The 14,777-nt window shown below is 41.8% G+C and overlaps 1 protein-coding gene across 2 annotated transcripts in view; it reads right to left on the reverse strand.

Annotated features, from left to right (window-relative positions):
* ARID1A (AT-rich interaction domain 1A) overlaps positions 1-14,777 on the reverse strand; it is an 80,443-nt gene that overhangs the window by 22,483 nt on the left and 43,183 nt on the right. The window contains exons 2-4 of one of the 2 annotated variants that reach the window (XM_075853453.1): positions 11,708-11,908; positions 9,356-9,766; positions 9,152-9,265 (exon numbers count right to left, since the gene is read on the reverse strand). In XM_075853453.1, the coding sequence (XP_075709568.1) occupies positions 9,152-9,265; positions 9,356-9,766; positions 11,708-11,908 (726 nt within the window). The remainder of the gene's footprint in view (positions 1-9,151; positions 9,266-9,355; positions 9,767-11,707; positions 11,909-14,777) is intronic. The other variant, XM_075853454.1, reaches the window with a different exon arrangement.

Raw genomic sequence — 14,777 nt, forward strand, 5'->3', positions numbered from 1 at the left:
TTTTTCCCATGGGGGACACTTATGACATTCACAGGTCATAAATGTCACATAGGTGCAGGTCCCACCTTTCTCTAGAACGGGGTCCCCTGAACCTCGTTCTAGCTTTTTGTGCTCACGCTGACCTCCGGCCACTTCATGATTACATGGTCGGGAGTTACAGAAACAGCGTTCTAGAGAGAAGTGCAGGGTCCCAGAGGTGGGACCCACATCTGACATTTAGGGCCTATCCTGTGGATAGGCCATAAATGTCTCATGGGAAAACAGCTTTAAAGGAACAGTGTCATCACCCAAAAATGTTTTCATATGTTCAAGATGTTAGTGCTTTATTAAAAACGTTTATATTTATTTGTGTGTTTGTGTTTTACTTTTTCTTATTTTTACACTTTTTCTTCCCTATGGGGGCTGCCATTTTTTGTTCCATTTCTGTCTGTCGATTAACGACACATACAGACATGGAATACGGCAGCCACAGTCCCATAGGGACTGCGAACGGCTCCCGTCCCATTGACTTCAGTGTACGGCGTCTGTGTGGGAACTGCGCATGCGCCGCTCCCACACAGTCCAATTCGAAATTGGCGCCGTCCGGCGCCATTTTCCTGTGGACCGGAAGTCGCGGCCGGACAGTAATATTACTACTTCCGGTCGCGGCTTCCGGATTTGTGCACTTGGACCAGCGGCAGCAAACGGAGCGGACGGGCCGGAGGGAGCCGCGGCGGCAGGAGCAGGTAAGAGATTTCAATGTATGTTCGTGTTTGTGTGTGTTTACTACTGTATGTAAACCTACTACACTGTGTGTTCGCTCAAAAAATGGCGACACACAGTGTAGGAGGTTACACCGTTCAAACCCCTCGTTTATCCCGGCACTAGCCAGGATAAAGGAGGGGGGGATGCTGAGAGCTCACTAGAGCGAGGGCTTTTAACCCAATGTTGCAATGCTGCAATTTTGGGAATAGCTCCATCTAGTGACCAAAAATGGGTAGTATTATAAATTAGAATTAATTTATAATATTTCCTGACTATTTCCTGACTCGTGAAAAAAATAAAAAAAATTTGAACAATGTTTAATCACCCACACACTAAAATGTTTAATTTAAAAAAAAAAACAACATGTTTTTCTGGCAACACATTGCCTTTAAAGAGGCTCTGTCACCAGATTATAAGTGCCCTGTCTCCTACATAAATCGGATCGGCGCTTTAATGTAGATAAGTGGTTTTTATTTTGAAAAACTATACTTTTTGACCAAGTTATGAGAAATTTTAGATTTATGCTAATTAGTTTCTTAATTACCAACTGTGCGTGTTTTTCCTTTTTACCGACTGGGCGTTGTCCAGAGAAGTGTCTGACGCTGACCAATCAGTGACCAATCAGCATCATACACTTCTCATTGTTCCAGCCCGGCTTCTTTCACTGCACAATCACACTGTAACAATGGGCTGGAAAAATGAGAAGTGTATGACGCTTGATTGGTCACTGATTGGTCAGCGTCATACACTCCTCTGTACAACACCCAGTTGGTAAAAAGTAAAAAAACACGCCCAGTTGTCTATTAAGACACTAAATCAGCATAAATCTAAAATTGCCCATAATTTGCGCAAAAATGATAGTTTTTTCAAAATAAAAACCACTGCTGTTATCTACATTCCAGCGCCGATCACATTATGTAGGAGATAGGGCACTTGTAATCTGGTGACAGAGCCTCTTTAACCCCTTAAGGACGCAGCCTAGTTTGGGCCTTAAGGCTCAGAGCCCATTTTTCAAATCTGACATATTTCACTTTATGTGGTAATAACGTCGGAATGCTTAAACCTATCCAAGCGATTCTGAGATTGTTTTCTCGTGACACTTTGGGCTTCATGTTCGTGGTAAAATTTGGTCGATATATTCAGTCTTTATTTGTGAAAAATTGCAAAATTTAGAGAAAATTTACAAAAAATAGCATTTTTCAGAATTTAAATGCATCTGCTTGAAAAACAGACGGTTATACCACCCAAAATAGTTACTAGTTCACATTTCCCATATGTCTACTTTAGATTGGCATCGTTTTTTGAACATTATTTTATTTTTCTTGGACGTTACAAGGTTTAGAACATAAACAGCAATTTCTCATATTCTTAAGAAAATTTCAAAAGCCTTTTTTTGAAGGTGCCAGTTCAGTTCTGAAGTGGATTTGAGGGGCCTATGTATTAGAAACCCCCATAAAACACCCCATTTTAAAAACTAGACCCCTCAAAGTATTCAAAACAGCATATAGAAAGTTTTTTAACCCTTCAGGCATTTCACAGGAATTAAAGCAATGTGGAAATGAAATTTGCAAATTTCATTTTTTCTGCTGAATTTCAATTTTATTCAATTTTTTTTTAGTAACAGAGAAGGTTTTACCAGAGAAACACTACTAAATATGTATTGTCCAGATTCTGCAGTTTTTAGAAATGTCCCACATGTGGCCCTACTGCGCTCGTGGACTAAAACACAAGCCCTAGAAGCAAAGAAGCACCTAGTGCATTTTGAGGCCTCTTTTTTATTAGAATATATTTTAGGCAGCATGCCAGGTTTGAAGAGGCGTTGAGGTATCAAAACAATGGAAACCCACCAGAAGTGACCCCATTTTGGAAATTACACCCCTCAAGGAATTCATTTATGGTTTTTGTTATCATTTTGACCGCACAGGTTTTTCACAGCACCTATTTGAATTGGGCTGTGAAATGAAAAAAATTATATTTTTTCCAATAAGATGTCATTTTTGATCAAAATTTCTTATTTTCACAGGGAACAACATACCCCATTTTGTTGCCCAATTTGTCCTTAGTGCGGCAATACCCCATTTGTGGTGATAAACTGCCGTTTGGGCCCATGGGAGGGCTCAGACGGAAAGGAGCGCTATGTGTTTGTTGGAGTCCAGATTTTGCTGGATTGGTTTTCGGGTGCCATGTTGCATTTGCAGAGCCCCAGAGGTATCAAAGCAATGGAAACCCACCAGAAGTGACCCCATTTTGGAAACTACACCCCTCAAGGAATTCATTTATGGTTTTTGTTATCATTTTGACCGCACAGTTTTTTCACAGCACCTATTTGAATTGGGCTGTGAAATGAAAAAAATGATATTTTTTCCAATAAGATGTCATTTTTGATCAAAATTTCTTATTTTCACAAGGAACAACATACCCCATTTTGTTGCCCAATTTGTCCTTAGTGCGGCAATACCCCATTTGTGGTGATAAACTGCCCTTTGGGCCCATGGGAGGGCTCAGAAGGAAAGGACCACCATTTGGCCTACTGGAGCTTTTCTGGTGCTAAATCATGTGTGCAGAAGCCCCTGAGGTACCAGTACAGTTGAAACCCCCGAGAAGTGACCCCATTTTAAAAACTACACCCCTTAAGACATTCATCTAGAGGTGTAGTGAGCATTTTGACCCCACAGGTACTGTGTAAAAGATAATGCGCAGCAGATGGTGCAGTGTGAGATTTGCAATTTTATATATGTATATGCCATTTCAGTGTCCAATATAGTGTGCCCAGCATGCGCCACCGGAGATATACACCCCTTAAATTGTAATGTGGGTTCTCCTGGGTACGACAATACCCTACATGTGGCTGTTATCAGCTGCCTGGGCATACAGCAGGGCTCAGAAGGGAAAGATGAGGGGGGTAAGCTGTGCGGAGTGCATCAGGGTAAATTAAAAATCAAGGGATGTATGATACATTTTAAAACAATCTTTTATACAGAGCCCTGGTTTTTCGGGACACGTGTCACATTGGTATATTGTGTTCTTCCTTATCCCCCTCTTATAGCAGACTCTGCACCTCTTTTGACTCTTTTCCTCTCCACCGGTTTGGGGACCTTCTCCTGGAAAGTGTTGCCCTGGTACGATGCGTGTGGCCTCGCTTCCAGAAGTACTGGGTGCCCCCCCTTCCTGGTCCCTAAAGATTAGATCTTGAAATTCCAGGAAAGTTCCCCTCTGGCCTGCACATCGACGTAGCACATACGCATTGTACAAAGCCATCTGTATGATGTGCCCGGCCAGCTTCTTATACCACACCGCATGGCGCTGTAGGGCTTCAGGACTTGATTTGACAAGTCCATCCCTCCCATGTACCTATTGTAGTCCAGGATGCAGTCTGGTTTGGGGGTGGCCTTTCCTTCATGTATCCTAAACCTGTAGGTATACCCTGATGCACTCTCGCACAGCTTATACATCTTCACGCCATACCTTGCCCTCTTACCTGGCAGGTACTGGCGGAATTGAACCCTCCCTTTAAAATGTACCAGGGACTCATCAATAGAAAAACACTTCTCGGGGGTGTATGCTTGGGAAAACCGGGCACTGGAACGGTCTAATAGGGGTCTCCGTTTATACAAACGGTCAAAACTGGGGTCATCTCGGAGTGGGCACGGCTCATTATCAGTATAATGTAAGAAGCGAAGTATTGCCTCATTTATTTATTTTTTTAGGTTCCAGTTCATTTCTGAAGTTTCTTTGAGGGGCCCATATATTAGAAACCCCTATCAAACACCCCATTTTAGAAACTAGACCCCTCAAAGTATTCACAACAGCATTTAGAAAGTTTATGAACCCTTTAGGTGTTTCACAGAAATTTAGAGCAAAGTAGAGGTGAAATTTACTCTTTTTATAACACAAAAGGATTTATCAGAGAAACACAAATTAATACTTATTGCCCAGATTCTGCAGTTTAGAGAAATATCCCACATGTTGCCCTCGGGCGGTAATGGACTGAAGCACCGGCCTCCGAAGCAAAGGAGCACCTAGCGGATTTTGAGCCCTCTTTTTTATTAGGCACCATGTCCGGTTTGAAGAGGTCTTGTGGTGCCAAAACATTGGAAACCCCCCAAAAGTGACCCCAATTTGGAAACTAGACCCCTTGAGGAATCCATTGTAGTTTTCATGGGGTGCATGCGGCTTTTTGATCAGTTTTTATTTCATTTTTAGGTGGCGTGGTGACTAATAAACAGCAATTCTACTATTGTTTTTGTATACTTTTTTTTTACAGCGTTCACCGTGCGCTATAAATGATATATTAACTTTATTCTGCGGGGCGATACGATCACGGCGATACCAGATGTTTATAGTTTTTTTTTATGTCTTATGGCGTTTGCACAATAAAATACGTTTTGTAAACAATCATTCACTTTTTGTGTTACCTTATTCTAAGAGCCAGAACGTTTTTATTTTTCAATCAATAAAGCCGTGCGAGGACTTATTTTTTGCGTAACGAACTGTATTTTCCATCAGTACCATTTTTAGGTACATGCGACTTTTTGATCTCTTTTTATTCCATTTTTTGGGAGGTGAAGTGACCAAACAATTGTGGTACGGTTTATTAATATTTTTTTTTACGGCGTTCACCGTGCGGGATAAATAACAAAATAATTTTGTAGTTCAGGCCGTTACGGACGCGGCGATACCAATTATGTATAGTTTATTTGTTTGTTTATATATTTTTATTAATAATAAAGGACTGATAAGGGAAAAAGTGGGACTTTTACTTTTATTACTTTTAAAACTTTTATTTTCTTATTTTTACACATCTTTTTTTAACTTTTTTTTTACTTTATTACTTTGTCCCACTAGGGGACTTGAGGGCAGGAGGCCCTGATCGCTATTCTAATACACTGCACTACATGCGTAGTGCAGTGTATTAGAACTGTCAGCTACTCACTGACAGCAAGCATAGTGGGTCCTGACGTTGTCAGGACCCACTAGGCTTCCGTCTATGGCATAGCCGGATGCCATTGTTTGGTGTCCGGTTGCCATAGTCACCATCGCCGGCCGCTATCGCGTAGCAGGCCGGCGATGGCAGCTTAACCCCTAAAAAGCCGCGATCTCTATAGAACGCGGCTTTTAAGGGGTTAATCAGCGGGGACACAGCGATCGGTCCCCGCTGTAGGAGCTGTGACAGCTGCTGAACAAGACAGCAGCGTCACAGCTCCTGTATGTGTCGGGAGGACGGCCGAAACGGCCGTTACTCCCGAGACGTACTATTACGGCATGGAGCGCGAACGATACAGCTGCCATGACGTAATAGTACGTCAAGGAGCGGGAAGGGGTTAAGTACCAAGCCTATTTTAGTTTGTTTTTGCATCGCCGCATTCAAAGTGCCATAACTTCATACATTTTTCCGCCAATGTATCTCTGGGCATGTTTCTTGCAGTACGAGATGCAATTTTTAAAATCAGTACCATTTTGAAGTCGTTCTTTTTAAGTTTTTTTTAAATGGATGGTGTGGGGGGGGGGGGGGGGGGGGAACGACACAAATCTGCCGTTTTAGCTTTTTGTATGGAATTCGTTATGCGGTTTAAACATGTTAACCATTGTTTGGGTTGTTACGATTGTGGCAATAGCATGTGTGTATTTATGGTATTTTTGTCGTTTTTACACAAAATGAAAGCAATTTTTTTTTTCTAGGAAAATTTTTTTTAATTTTTTCCCCTGTGCTCTTAACTATTACTTTTTCTTTAAATAATTTATATTTAGTGTACAAAAGTTATGTCTGTCAGTTTATAACTCCATAAGCAGCAAGCTGGGATGCACGGTGTGTTCTGATAACTCTCACATTCAGCAGTTTGTTGCGATCCCACAGAAGAGTCCTGTAGCACAGACAGAGCAAGCTATATTCGCACAACAGCTGTTAAGAGAATCAAACGGTTTATGGATGTTTTGCATCCGTATTTCTCCAAGGAAGAATTTCGTTTGTCAGGGTTTTTTGTCCAAACCCACTGAAAAAAGATACCATTTTACCTGGCTTTCATAACAGAGAGCTTCGTTTGCATTGTTTTTTGGATTGCTGGGGGAATTTCAGCCTTTCCTCGGCGTCCCCTAGCAACCGATCAGTCTTTAAGGGCCGTCTAAAAAAACGTCCGATAAAATACATTGACTTGTATAGGGGCCGTGAACACATCTGAAAAAAGAAAATGTTCTATTTTTTTTGAAGGCCAGTATATACGATCTGGAGAAAAAAAAAAAAAAAAAAAAAAAAAAGGAGAGCCGTCACAGTCATTTTTACTGTCGTGTGACTAGAGCCTTCGCAGAGTCTCTCACTTGCATCTAAGAGCCTTGGGCGCCCACCCATAACTCTGTTGCCGGAAGTCCCTCTTTGGGCCACTTTTGGTGGGTACTAACCATTGCATACTGGAAAACCCCATAAAACCTGCCATTTTAGATTTGCTCTAACCCAGTCAGACGATACAATTTGTCCCTTATCAAAGTGGCTCCAATCCTTACCCTTGCCCATATTTTCGGCTTCCAACACATCAACTTAAAGAACTGACTATTCACTTGCTGCCTAATATATCCCACCCCTTGACAGTTGCCATTGTAACGAGATAATCAATGCTATTCACTTCACCGGTCAGTGGTTTTAGGCTAGGTATACAAGGCAACCTTGTAGCCAAATATTAGTTTTGCACAGGTTGCACCTCAGTAATGAAAGTGATAACGGGCAAATTGTAACCCGCAGGTCGCTGTGACGACGCGACCGTTGCAAGAAATACTTTTTATTTCTTGCGACTGCCGTGTTGTGACACTGCGAACACACGGTGATCTTTGGCTGTGTGAACTGTGTTGCGGTCAGTCACCGTGTAGCCCTCTTTCTGCATAAAAAGTGGTTACTACATTACGTATCTTACGTAGTGATCCTGAGTATTATAGTCCAACTATCTAAACAGGTCCAAGTTCTTGGGCTGAATAAAAGTTTTCTAATGGATGGCCTATCCTTGTGATAAGCCAATTGTTTCCTCATGGGGTACGAGCTGTAGTACCAGGAACAACCTATGTAAATAATTAAGGGAAAAAGGCGCTCGTGCTGTGCCAGAAGATCCAAATAATTTGTTAATGAAGGGTTGGAGCTCTGTTTTTTTGATTAGAGCTTCAAACTCCCTACATAGCCATTGGGACAAAATTCTGTCCGGCTGCAGCCAATATTAAAAAATTGGAGTGTAAAAACATGGCTGACTTCTTCCAAAAACAGACCACCTGTCCATGGGTTGTGCCCGGTATTGCAACTCTGCTCCATTTAAGCGAATGGGGCTCCGCTTCAATACCACAACTTGCGTGGCGTTGTTTTTGGAAGAAAGTAGTGATGTTTTTGTAATCCTGGACAAGCCCTTTTAGGCGAGCTTACAGCATAGAGATGTATAAATGACGAAGGAAGGAGGGAGTGGGTCGGGAACACATACAAAGTCATGACAATTTCTCCAAAAATTCCAGGGTCACACAGACAGTGGCTATTTTTTGTGTGCAGTTTGTTACAAGTGGTGTCCACAGCAGGGGGAAAAAAAATGTTCTGAAAAAACACCAGCTTGCTGCTTTGGAGAAGTGGGAAAAAAAAATACTGGGCTGGAACAATGAGAAGTGTATGAGGCTGATTGGTCAGAGTCATACACTTCTTTACAACACCCACTTGGTCAAAAGTAAAAACACACCCAGTTGGTTCTTAAGAAACGAATTCGCATAAATCTAAAATTCCTTGTTTTTCAAAATACAAACCACTGTTATCTACATTACAGCACCGATTAGATTATGTAGGAGATAGGGCACTTATAATCTGGTGACAGAGCCTTTTTAAATGCTGTGACCAAATAATTGTGAAGAAAAAAAAATTATATATATATATATATATATATATATGTGTGTGTGTGTGTGAATCCAGCTATATGACATTTATAAGCACAGCATGTCGAACCTAACTACATCGTGGTAGAAGGTAGACATTTACACCCGGTTAATTTTTTTTTCGCCGATTGACGTAGAAAGCACGTTGGAATCCTTGGCAAAAACGTCCGAAACTGTCTCCCATAGATTTCAACAGGAGGCAGAGTTTTTTTCCAGCGGCGGTTTATAGCCGCTCGCGGTAAAAAACAACTGCATGCTCTTTCTTGCCGCGGTTCCGCCTCTGACCTCCCATTGAAATCAATGAGAGGCAGAGAAAGCGTTTTTTTCACCCGCGGCGCAAGGTCGCGGGCAAAAAAAAGCGGAACGCAGTGAAAATCGTGGCAAGAATTTGCAGGCAGGTCAAAATCTGCCTCAAAATTCCTGGCTGAAATTTGAAGCAGATTTTCCTGCCAGCAAAAAGACTGAACAGGGCCTTACTTTCAAGAAGTAGTTCATTTTATGTGTCTGCAAGAAGTAAACTCACTGGAAGGCTAGAGGGCCGTGGTTGCATCCCCAAGCTGAGATCCTCCTGTCCTTTGCTGGAACCCAGAGAGGGGGTAGAGGAGGCCTGGGAAGTAAAGGAATCCTGAGAGAGCTCCTACAAAATAAATGCATTCATGTATAAAAAGGAACAACAAGTATAAAACAAGAAAAACTGCTATAAACGCAGACAAATGTTCTGCCATACCTGTGGTGGAGGGAAGCGCTGCTGAGAGTAGGTACTCCCCTGCTGTGCTCCAGATGTGGAATAGGATGATCCTTGCTGTTGTGAGGTGGGATACTGTGGTGCTTGCTGGCTATATGGGGACTGGCTTTGTGAACTTGTTGGGGGGCCCTGCTGCTGCTGTTGCGTATAGGGTGATGGAGATGGCGACTGCTGCTGTTGAGGGAAGGTGGGTTGCACAGGCTGGCTAGAGGGAGGCTGAGAAGAGGAAGTCTGTTGCGGTGTGTAAGACTGAGGAGCTGACTGTTGCTGAGAATACTGGGTTTGTGGTGGTGTGGTTTGCTGCTGTGGAGGGTGGATGCTCTGCTGGTTGTAGTATGGCGACTGGCTCTGCTGAGTATAGGTTGCAGGGCCTTGTTGCGCATATGTAGCCATCTGGAATTTGAAATAGGGAATGAATGAATTAAAAAAGCAGATCTAGAAAGTTTTCTATTAAGAGGAGTACAGAGAAAGACAATATTAGGCACTTTCACAAGGCTCCTTATTGCTTAAGGGTAAGTTCACACATAGCGCAAAAACGCGGATTTTCCGCAACAAATCTCATCCACACGTTGTGTAAACAAGCAGAAAAAACTCAGATTGACCTGCGGTTTTTAAGCCGCAGTATGTCAATTGTATTTGCGTTATCAGTTTTTTGTTGCAGGTTTTCCCCATTGAATTCAATGGAGTTAAAACACGCAACAAATAGATGTTGCGATTTATGCGGCGGAAAACCAGAGAAAATTGCAATTCAAATTTTTTTTGCATATACTTACCCAGAATTCTGTGTTTCTTTGTCCAGGCTGACCTCCTCGGACGACGTTTCATCCCATGTGACTGCTTCACCCAATCACAAGCTGCAGTGGTCACGTGGGATAAAACGTCATCCTATGAGGCCGGCATGCAGAAGAACATGCCATGGCTACGTAAGTTTGACAATTTATGTGCAGGTTTTTGGCTGGAATCTCTGCGACGCCGAGCTCGGATACGACGTTTGCTTTTATGCAGTGTATCCACTTTGTGTGAACATAGCCTTAATGTTACAAGTACTGATAGCACAATGTCCAGTGTTACAATCTTATATGGCAAAACTTTAAGAAACGTTGACATTTACCTATGCCAACCTATGGTACTTGACCTGGCATCCACTGGATGGTATTTATGAGACTTGCCCATTCAGTTCTGACACATGCATGATGGAAAAATTTCCTTATGTTTTTTGTGTATTTTACATGGTGCCTGAGAGTTAAAAATAGTTTAACGTAATTGAGGCTCAGGAGTGTAAAAAAAAAAAAAAGGATACTGAACATCAGATTTTTTTTTAGATGCCACTGTCCCATCATAATGGGTGCACTTCAAATGCCTATTGGATTATAGTTTTACTAGCAGAAGTTACCCCAACGATGAACATATTACATTCCCAGTCTCTACTCCTCCTTAGTAGTGAAGCTGTGAAAGAGTAGGAGTAAGACTAGGTTCAAATCTGCATTGGAGGCTCCGTTAGACGACCACATCACAGATCTGGTCAAAAATAGCGCAGAATGCTGCACTATTTTGTCCGTAGACTGGCAGACACCATGACCGAAACCCAGCAGAACTCATTAAAGCCAATGGGTTCTGTCGGGGTGCTGGTCATGCAATGGATCATTCGCTGCCGTTATTTTCGTAGTTCTGATCCTATGACTGAGGAAAACTAATAGTAACGAAGATGTGAACAGAGTCACAAAGTGAAACAGATCTGTAGCACATCAATGGCAGGACTGCATGGCTCGCTTGACTACTACATGCAGGAAGTGCTTCGAGGCTCAAACAGAGGTCCCAGGAGAAAAATTTTATTTTATTTGAATGAAAAAGTAAAAATGTAAATGGAATGTTTTTCACCATAAAAAAGCCTGGCTAAATATTTCCCTTCCTTTTTATAAACTGAATTGGACGTCTAAATTTCAATATAGTAAACCAACGTGTTTTTTTTTTTTCAATTAGAATTTTTATTTTTTAAAGCAAATTGCTTGCAAAATTCTGTAGAAACAAGAATAAAATAGAAACTCGCAGTTAGAGCCATCAGACCTTTTACAGTTAGAACAAAGTAAAGATATCATCCCTTTGCCTCATTCAGACGGGTGTACTGTACCTGTATTTGGCAGTCAGTATTGTGTGTAAAGCAGGCAGTTCTAATAAATGTACAGCCCCATATGGATGTATGGTGCTCCAAGCACAAATCAGTAGAACCGCAGGAGTCCAGTGGTTACAAGACATCTGCCTGAATGAGGCCTCAAGCACACATGTATAGTATGTCACACATTAAGTTGTTTTTTTTAACTTTTAGTTAAAAAGTACCTGCTGTCCATACTGCATAGTCATTGCTCCTTGAGGTCGACCCTGCATTGCCATTGGGTATCTCTGTGGCGTCTGTGAAGAATAAGGCTGTACTGGGTAACCAGCATGCCCTTGCTGTGGACCAGCCTGTTGGCTGTATGGGTTGCTCGAGCCATAAGGTTGGGGTCTCATCTTCCCCATTTGATCCATGGGACTGCCAGGCTGTGAAGACCAGCAACAATTCACACTCTTGCAATACTTTTAAACCCATGAAAAAACACATCCAAGTTAGCTATCAGAAATAATGTCTCAACCCGACCCTGGAGCACACACATTCAAACAGCTCTCATCAGAACCCCCCCCCCCCCCCTAACATGCAACTCGTTCACCATGCAATCACTTTGAATTCTGCATACTTTCTAAGAACCTGCTACGATACTTCACAATGTGCAATGCTGCAGTAGTCATATGTAGAGTTGTGTGGGCAGCGATGGAGGGTGTATACATGGATTACCCGTGTTCCCACAGTAATTAACCTGCTTATTACCTCTGGGACTGCTCTGATGAAGGCTGGCGGTAAGAGCTATTTATAACTGGAAGGGCAAACAGCCGAAGTGTAACAGGTCCCAGCTGTACACCCATCTGAAGTGCGGCCAAGAGCTAGCTGTCTGGTGTTGAGCGCTGGCAGAGAATGAATGACAGGATCTGTGCTCCGGGGACACGAGGTAGAAAGGGGGAGGGGAGCCCATTACTAAAACTTTCCAATTTTCCTTTCTGAACTAGCCACACCTAACCCATCCCCTTACAGAAGGAATAAAGGGAAAAAAAACAAACAAAAAACCCCCACCATGCACAGGGCTTTGGCTGTGAAGAGCTGGACACATGGCTAATTTGCATTGCTGCCAAGAGCAGTTGTGAAAGATAACAAGGGACATTTAAAACCTTAATAGATGGAAATGTTCCTGTTTTAGTATAACCTAATAAAAATGTCAAAACTAGCAATAATTCCATAGTAATAATCATAAAGTACATCAGATTCGTTTCAACTAATTGAATGAATCATTCGAAGATCTATAATGCATCATTTAGGATGACTTCACAAACTTCAATAGTGCATAGAATTCAGCGATTTGACTGCTCGCTCCACTATTGCTCCTTTTCATGAAAGGAAGGACACGACATTGCGGGAGACCAACGTTGACCGACAGGCTCCCGCTGCAACGGTTTTCGGTAGTCTTATTTACACGACCGGGTGTCAAATCGGCCGTGTAAAACTGCAATTTTTCACTGCCGATCTGTATCCGTCCGTTACCCCATTTTTGACGGATCCCTCATAGACTTGAGTCTATTGAGGGATCCAGTATACCAAGCAAAAATAGGACAAGTCTTATTTTTTTTTCCCAGGCCGTTCACAGTCAGTTAAAAAAAACAGCTGCGTGAAGAACCCCATAGACATGCATTGATTTTAAAGAGGCTCTGTCACCAGATTATAAGTGCCCTATCTTCTACATAATCTGATCGGCGCTATAATGTAAATAATAGCAGTGATTTTTATTTTGAAAAACGATAATTTTTTAGCAAGTTATGAGCAATTTTAGATTTATGCGAATTAGTTTCTTAATAGACAACTGGGCATTTTTTTTTTACCTTTTTACCAACTGGGCGTTGTAAAGAGGAGTGTATGACACTGACCAATCAGCGCCATACACTTCTCTCCATTCATTTTTAGCTGTACTCGTGAGATCACGCTGTGCTGTCACATACCTCCACATTAACTTTACCGAAGTGTCTTGAGTGAATAGACATTGCTTCAGTAAAGTTAATGTGGGTGTATGTGACAGCACAGTGTGATCTCGCGAGATCACGCTGTGCTGCGAGTACAGCTAAAAATGAATGGCGAGAAGTGTATGACGCAGATTGGTCAGCGTCATACACTTCTCTTTACAACGCCCAGTTGGTAAAAAGGTAAAAAATAAAATTGCTCATAACTTGCTCAAAAATGATCGTTTTTCAAGATAAAAATCACGGTTATCTACATTACAGCACATATTAGATTTGGCAGTAGATAGGGCACTTCTAATCTTGTGACAGAGCCTCTTCAATGCAGCTATGTGACGGCTAACAAAAAAAAAAAAAAGCTAGTGACCCGGCCGATTATCCCGGTCATATGAATAAGGCCTTAAAGAAAACCTGTCACTAGGTCATAAGTTGAACTGGTTAAAAGGGTAACTAAACGTTTGACAAACTTCTGATACATCATAGTGACATGTCAGAAGTTAGTCAAACCTTTAGTTACCATTTAACTGACCTGAATAGCGTTCTCTCGGATTTCAGCGGTCTCTTTTTTTTTTTTTACTGGACCCCTCCCCTATTCCAGAGATATGGAATGCGGTTAACAGCAAATTAGCATAGAGTGAGCCAACATAACAGTGCGCCATATCTATGGAATGACTATGGGGTCCAGGAAAAAAGAAAAATCGCGCTAAAAATCAGGGAGACAGCGGTATTCAGTTGAGTAAGCCAGTTAAAATCCTTATATGATCTAGTGACAGGTCCTCTTTAAATTCTGCTGTCCATAGCGACCGCGGCATTCAAGTGATTTGACAGAGGGAAAGCTCCCTGTCACCCATCGGTATCCCGCAAACGCGGGCCACCGATAGGCTCCCAGCTGCCATGGCAATCCAACAAAGGCCCCCAGGCCCACCATGGCTGTATGCCTATTAGGCCGTGCCAGAGACATGGCCTAATATATTGCCTGACAGTTTAACACTGACCAGCAATAATGCTTTGGTTTACTGTAGTATATCGTATTGTAACGTCCCCTAACGAGACTAAATAAGCAGTTAAATTTATGTTAATAAAGCTTATTAGAAAAAAAACTTAACGTAAAAATACATTTTTATAAAAAGTTTTGGTTTTTTACGTGTGTTAAAAAAAATCCAACAAACTGAATTGCTTTTACTCTTCTGTACCTGAAAATGCTATTAATAAAAAAAACAAAAACAAACCAACCTACATCTCATCCCCCAAAAAAACCTAGCCCACATATGCCTACAGACAGAAAAGACTAAGAAAAAAAATAAAAATAAGT

Source organism: Rhinoderma darwinii, chromosome 2, assembly GCF_050947455.1.
Source record: "Rhinoderma darwinii isolate aRhiDar2 chromosome 2, aRhiDar2.hap1, whole genome shotgun sequence".
Classification (NCBI taxonomy): Eukaryota; Metazoa; Chordata; class Amphibia; order Anura; family Rhinodermatidae; genus Rhinoderma; species Rhinoderma darwinii.